We start from the raw sequence: 7,711 nt of genomic DNA, 5'->3' as shown, positions 1-7,711 counted from the left end.
CTAGCACTGTGGACTTCGGAGTATTTGGTAATAGCATGTGAGCAGCTCCTAATGTTCTTTCGTCTTGTAGTGTGAAAGGAACAGTGATGCTGTGCAGTGTTATCACGGTTTAAAATGTTACCATATTGACCCTCTTATTATTTCCTTGCAGTAATCTCTGTGAGTTTTTATATTGAGGCCATACTGCATGTCTAACTGTTGTTGCATACCCAAATATGTCTTTTACAAATGTTGGCAATAAATCCAGATCATTTTTTGCTAATGCATTAGTCTGATGGCTGCTTCTTAATCCTTGCTGTGCCAGTTTGCTTAGACAATACTGTTTTCGTGCTAACAATTTGAGATAAATTAATAAATTAATTTTCTTCATTGCTGCATTCTGTTGCAGAAGCTTCCCAGTGCTTTTTGTAGTAAATGATGACTTGGTTATCACTCTGTCTGTATAAACTTGTGGAATGCTATTGTTAATGGCTCCCAGTGAGACAGAAGTAGTTTACAATGTAGAGGCTTGGAGTGATCTCATCAAAAACCAGTGGAATGCTATTTTCACACAGGACCTTGTTTGGTTATACAGGGAAAATCTGAATTCCTAGAATCGTTTAATTGGAAATGCAATATGTGTGCCTTTCAGCACGCTTTCCTGAGTTCACTGGACAACATTCCTTTCGTACACCTTCCAGAAAGAGAAGAGAAAAAGCATTGTTAACTTTTTTCCTTTTTCTGGACTCCAGTTTTCTGCCTTCAGTTATACTGCCCTGTAGTTTCACATCCATCTGCTTGTGCCCAGGAGATTGCTTAAGTGCTCTCAGGAAATGTGGACTGCTCTTAATTGTTGGGTGTAGTTACTGGATGCATTCTGTAGATGCTAAGAGTACCTCTGGCTCTGTGCTGGCAGATCTTGCTGCAGTGACTAATATGCCTACATGGAGAATCAATCCCACAGACCAGCATCGAACCTTGCCAGTCTGACCTCGGGGCCAGCTCTTTCATTTTGATTCAGATTTTCACAATGATTTGCACATCACTGAAGCAGAGTTAAATGGAAGAGGATGCATTAACATAGCAGTAAAGCTAGACTGGAAACGCACAAAGGTCAGGAAATGGAAAAATGAACTACCTATTAATGTCCATTTGACCCACTGCAGATGTGTAATGGCTTTGATTTCCGATTAGTGTTTATTATAGGCATAAATAGATATACAGCGTGCCATGGATGTGCAATATTAAGACAAATGTTCTTTGATGCTATTACAGCATGCATCTCTTTGAAACATTTGCAACCTCCTTCATTTCACTCCTCCCAAGAGCAGCAGTTTCATCTGCACGCTCTTTAATACCGTGCAGGAAAAATGTTTTCATTAGGCTTGTGGGAGCTTGTAACACTGTCATGCTATTAAATGATTCCTTTGGAGCTCTGAGAAATCATTCCTGTGCCTCTCAAGTAAAGGGTCTGATCCTGTAAAGTTCTCTGGGCTGTCCAAATCCTTTTGTTTTGTAGTAGTCTCCAATCCCAGGGTTGATTGTACTGTGCCCTTGGGGATGGGAAATGCGAGTATTCTTCACAAGGAGGGATTCATTCTTAATTTTTTGCTTCCACACAGCCTCTTTACTCTTCCACCCAGCAGAGCTGAATTTCCCATCTTGCAGAAGTTGCCTTTAAAAAACTTTCTGAGCAGAAAGCCCTTTCAGTAGGCCTAGCTTGAAGTTAAAGATCTGCAGCTCCTTATAGGCAGTGCTACTTTTCTGCTTGATTTTCTGTCCTGGTCTTGAGGTGTTGCTCTGTATGTTCACACCTGGGCCACGACTTGAGCTTTAAAATCTGCCGAACAGCAGTGGGGCACAGAGAGCTGGGAGTATGAAAGGGACGTAAAATTTGTGAAGCTTTTCACAGTATTTACGATTATAAGTTTTCTATTCATGCATTTCTTCAGATCGGTTTTCTTTATAGACCTTGTCTGTCATTTTCTTTGACTGCACCTTTCTTCTTTCCCTTGTTAGGGGTAGGAGTTGCTGTGAAAAATTTGTTATACCCTAAAATTTGTTTTTATCTGATGTTTGTCAGATGGAGTAAGTAATGTAAATAAGAGGCAGGTTCTGCCCACAGATAATACTCCAAAAATCTCATTTTCAGTAGGACTTTACAGAGCTACTTTTATTAGTGCATTGATATTTTAGGCTAAATACTTGTTGCTGAGCTGTCTGTACACTAAAGGACTCCTGATATGAAAAAGAAATTTAATTCGTGAATTCACTGGAGGAAATTCTAATTTACCCTAGCTTAGCTGATAGGAGTAGAGAAACTATATGTTGTCCAACAGTGATAATAGTAATTCTGTGCTTCGACTGGATATTAATTTAAAAGATCTCTATTACCCAGTTTTTCATAATCTTAGTTGTGATGGTGAATGGAGTTAAATCCAGCTGGTGGCTGCTCACAAATAGTGTTGTCCAGCAGTCAGTACTGTGGTCTGTCCTGTTTAATATCTTTATTGATGACCTGGACGAGGGGATTGAATTCTCTCTCAGTAAGCTGGCTGATGACACTAAATTTGGGAGATGTAATCACCTGCCCGATGGCAGGAAGGCCCTTCAGAGGGATCTGGACAAGCTGGATTACTGGACTGAGGCCAGTGGGATGAAGCTGAACAGGACAAAGTGTCAGGTTCTGGACTTTGGTCACAACAACCAGTGTTATGCCAGCGGTACACTCTGGTAGCCAAGAAGGCCAATGGCTTCCTTGCCTCAGAAATAGTGTTGCCAGGAGGAACAGGGAGGTGATCTTCCCGTTGTGCTCAATGCTGGTGAGACTGAATTTTGAGTAGTGTGTTGGGTTTTGGGCCACTCACTACAGGCAAGACACTGAGGGATCTGGAGCTTGTTGTTTAGTCTGGAGGAGAGGAGGCTCAGGGGAGACCTCATCACGCTCTGCAACTACTGAAAAGGAGGTTGTGGCGAGATGGGGGTCAGCTTCTTCTCTGGTGTAACCAGTGGCAGGCACTGTGAACAATTTCTTCTCTGACAGAGTGATCAGACACTGGAATGGGCTGTCCAGAGAGGTGGTTGAGTCACTGTCCCTGTAGGTGCTTGAGAGACCTTTAAATGTTGTACTAAGGGGTATGGTTTAGTGGGGAAATATTGGTGATAGGCAGACGAATGGACTAGATGATCTTAGAGGTCTTTTCTAGACTTAGTGATTCTATGATGTTATTATGTAAGTCCAAGTGAGGAATACCAAAGGAAAGACCTCTGTATCTGTTACTTCAGGTGTTGAACACAAAAGTAAGTGAACACTGCTGATAGAACTGAAACTCCATTTGTGTCGCTTTGTTCTTCCTCTCCTAGATGAGCTCTGACATAGGAAATAGGCAAGCAGTAGATTGGTCACCAAGGCAGTGCTGACACCCTCAGCTTCAAACAGCTTCATACTGGGCATATCATAGGCTCAATACATCTAAATGTGATTATAAAGGTGCTTTTACGACAAAATCTGAAAGACTGTTCTGTTGTGCTGTTGGGTCACCATTTGGCCGTTCAGTACTCCCGCTTTATAATTTACATTGTACACAGTGTAATAAAAATGAGAATATAGCTAAATGTGTTCATTCTGTTCCTTTTTTTTTTTTCTTTTCTGTTGTTATAGTGGGTTTATATGATGGATCATACTGCTTCCACAAGGAACAGAGAGGATCTTTCTTTGATTTTTTAAAGCCTTTTTTTTGTGTGTGTGGTCGGTGTTCTGTCACCAGAGCTTTAGGGCTGCTTGCACATTTTACAGACACAGATACTGTTAGAGTTGTGTGGAAAAGCTGCAAAACTGGCAACAACATGTGGAATAATTATTTGTCCTGATGTTTGTTCTACTTACTAATGCAGCTGTGCATGTATGATATTATTTATAATATCAGCATGACATCTAGTCCAGATAATTATGTGTCACTATATTGTCCTAACTCTGTGACATTTTTTCCAGTTTGGGGATTTCCTTTCTTCTAGATTATTTGTATGGAATCAATGCTGGAAATACAGGAGACTCAGGTTTCTGGAGACCATATCCTTGTGAACTGTTTTTAGGTTTTGCTGCTTGTACTGTTCACATCAATACACAATAAAATGCGTTCTTACAGTATTAGAACATATCAATGAATTGTCATTAAAATGGATTTAAGTCACGGTGAAGCTGAAATAACTAGATATTTGTCAATTATGATTTAATTTGAAGATATGCAGTTAATTAATACTCTACATCATTAACATTCAAAAATGGAAATATCCATCACCAGAAATACTATGTCTGCCTTGGAAAATAGGTAGTGCTCTGTGAGCAAAGGAAACAGTGTTAGTGATACAGACCAACCCATAAGAAAAGCCTGGAAGTCCTTCGTGTTGCTATCTCACTGTTATAAAACCAGCCATTACTGTCTCAGCTGTTGTGACAGTGCATGCCTTCTCCACAAAGTGACAGAAAGTTCCATGAATTTAGATTACTGCTGAGTGCCCCCATAGTTGTGCACACACAGAAGTGTTTCCAGCACTTCTCAGGTTAAAATTTGCTCACAGGCTTCCTTCCTTCTGTTTCTGTATTTCTCATGTAGCCTTTTACATTGTTTGCTTCCATCTTGCCAGCACTCACACTATGATGTGGCATCCTCGCCTGAGCTATTTTTCTTATAAACCCAGTTTAATGTAGTAAGTGAGGGTTTGGGTCATTGGATTGTCAACATTGTAGGGCAGTTTCTGCAGAGTAACAGCATATTCTAAGAATAAAAACATGATGGATAATTTTTTTTTTTTTTTCTGTTTGTACACATTCCATGCAATGGAATTCTACAACGGAATAATAGGCCTCTTAATTAGTCTTCAAAAATTATTATTATTAAAAATCTATATATTTCACTTTTGGGAGCGTGTTGTTCTTCTGTGCTACCACAGCCTTAGTAAATAGCAAGGTTAAATAACTGCTTGGCTGGACAAAAGGGCTATGATTTCTCTTCTGCTTAATTTGTTTGCGTTCAGAAGGTTGATTTGACTTCTGGTCACATGAAAAGCATTTCATAGTGTACTAGAAAGGTTTGTATCTGTCTGGTTTTGTATCTGCCGAACTTCAGAGCATGATTGGCAACAGATAGATAATGGAAAGCTAATGAATAATGAAAAGCTGAGTGATTGAAATAGCAGAGCTGCAGGGAGATAAGAGGGAAAGCAGGGAAGAAAAGTGGAGAAACAAACAGCAGAGAAGTAAGCAATAACTAGTATTTTGACCAGTATCAGGACATGTCATTATATCAAAAGGAACCTGTCAGAATTCAGCTTTCTCCATCCTCAACTCGCAAGAGCTCTTAACTCATGTGCCATGGTGCACTTTGTATGAGTCACTCGGCTTGCCTTGAGGAAGGAGGGCAGATGTTTTTGAAAAATAATGTTTCACCTGCTAACGCTGTGGCTACATTTCAGCATGCTCCTCATTCCCATTATTTGGCTGGTATGTTCCTAAATCCCTACTGGAGAGGATGGACATTGTATTCACATTCTACTGGAAAAAAAAAGAGAAAAAAAGAGAGAAGAGAATAGCATGAGAAGCATCAGCTGTACTGAAAGACACTGCAACGCTTAGTTTATATTTACACTTCAGTGAAGGCATCTTTATTTTGGTATGAGGGATTGGGGCACAAACTCCTCCAGTCTGAGGCTGGGAGGAGAAGTTCTTACTTAACTAATGTAAACCAAATAGGCAAATGTAGCAACTGTGCTTTAAAAAAGATTCCTCTGCAAATGTAGTAAGAATTAGTGAGAAGAGGACCTGACTCCAGGAGCCAAAAGCAGAAAGCCAACCTCCTGGTGCTAAAGAGAATGACTCCCTAGCAGACTGATAGTCACAATGTCTGTGTCTAAATGTGTGCATTAACTTCGAGGAAGCCAGCTGCTATTGGTTTCCTCACACACTGCCAATTGCAGCTGGGCTTGGTGATGTACGGCTCAGTTTTGCACTTGTTTTCATGGTAAGAGTTAAAGAGGAGAAGTTGGAGTAGCAATGTCTGTTTCCTGCTAAACCTTTTTGTGCCTCGTGTCAGTGCCAAGTGCTCCTCTTTTACTTTCTGATGTGCTACTTTCCATGAACTTTGACATAGCTGAAATATGAATCATACTGTAAATACTCCCTTCTCTTTTTCTCTCTACAGAATCTGTACCAAAACAGGTTCCTGGGCCTGGCAGCTATGGCGTCTCCATCTAGGAACTCACAAAATCGGCGCCGGTGCAAAGAGCCGCTCAGATACAGCTATAACCCTGACCAGTTTCATAACATGGACATCAGGAACAATTCCCACGAGACAGTCACCATTCCCAGGTCTACCAGTGACACAGACCTTGTCACTTCAGACAGCCGATCTACCCTGATGGTCAGCAGCTCCTACTATTCCATTGGGCACTCACAGGACCTAGTGATATACTGGGATATAAAGGAGGAAGTGGACGCAGGGGACTGGATTGGCATGTACCTCATAGGTAAGGCCCTCTTACACCTTTCCATTTGCTTTTCTTGCTATTTTTATTGGTTGTAAACATTAGAGTGTTATGGGCAAATGGTTATAATGAACTAATACAGGTAAACTGAACGTAATCTCAAAGTGGGCTTATATGCTACAAGATTTCTTTGGCTCATGAGTTGCTAGTTGCAGTCTGACTTCTGCAACTCTGACTTCCTTTTCAATAGAGATATGACAATCCTTTCTATTGACAGCTTCCTGAAATTTCAAGGCACTCTATTTTTAAAGCCATTTAAATTTTGTGAAAATGCCTCCTGTACAAAGAACACATAGTATTTTCAGGGTTTCCTCTTGCAAGTCCTTGAGCAATCTGTACCAGATGAGAGATTTTAGAAGTCAAGAATATGAATAGAGATAGAATAAAGATATATATTTATAATAATTATAGACTGAGGCAGTCTGGAGTTGTGTCCTAGAGGACTTTTTTTTTTTTTCTTTCACACTTTGGAATCTCTATTCAACCATTAGCACATTTTTGGCATCTCCATCTGTTTAAAGCCCAGCCCCACTTAAGAGTAATAAGAGATGGTTTTAATGGACTTTTACCTAATTGTTTCACTTTAATACAAAATAAGCATATTGGCCTGATTTGAAATAGTCAGTCCTGCTGCCTAGACTGAAGTCTGTGTTAATTCTTTGCCATCTGGTAAGTTTTAAGCATGATGGATCAATTTCAGACACATTCCTCTATGGAATGTTGGTGCATTTGTAAATTTGTCAAAATTTGTAAATTGTGCATTCCAAAAAGGGAAGTGTTGATCAAGCTCTGCCCTTACCTGTTTGGATAAGCCTGTGAAGCACTACGCAAGTATTTTACTTCCAATAACAATGACGTATCTTGCACAGAAAGCAAGCTAAGCAGATAAAGCATACAAGGTTGTGAATTGGGCAATGATGTATTGTTCAAGTGCTTCAGTGGGTAAGATCAAAAATGTTGGCATCTTGCACTGATGATATTAGGAACAACAATGTTGGCATGTACAAGATGTGAGAAGGAACTAGTTGTGAGATTGAAGCAGATCTGTTGGCATAGTGGTAGATATTGGAAAAGGAATATTGTTATATTATTCATTGTATTGGTGAGGCTTGGAGATGGAGAATACAAGGGTGGCATGGAGGGAAAGGAATGAGGTATGTAGGAAGCCAGGCTTTAGTACTTCTTCCTGTGA

General features: G+C 40.1%; 1 protein-coding gene across 1 annotated transcript in view; it reads left to right on the top strand.

The window, feature by feature from the left end:
• Window positions 1-2,956: 2,956 nt before the first annotated feature.
• HECW1 (HECT, C2 and WW domain containing E3 ubiquitin protein ligase 1) overlaps window positions 2,957-7,711 on the top strand; it is a gene marked incomplete at both ends in the record, with an annotated part of 159,514 nt that continues 154,759 nt past the window's right edge. Inside the window, 2 exon segments of the mRNA XM_079538467.1 lie at window positions 2,957-2,962; window positions 6,177-6,501. Coding sequence (XP_079394593.1) covers window positions 2,957-2,962; window positions 6,177-6,501 — 331 coding nt within the window.

This window comes from Tetrao urogallus, assembly GCF_951394365.1.
Source record: "Tetrao urogallus genome assembly, chromosome: 7".
Taxonomy (NCBI): Eukaryota; Metazoa; Chordata; class Aves; order Galliformes; family Phasianidae; genus Tetrao; species Tetrao urogallus.
The sequence above is the reverse complement of the archived record's forward strand: the minus strand, read 5'-3'. Positions and strand labels throughout refer to the sequence as shown.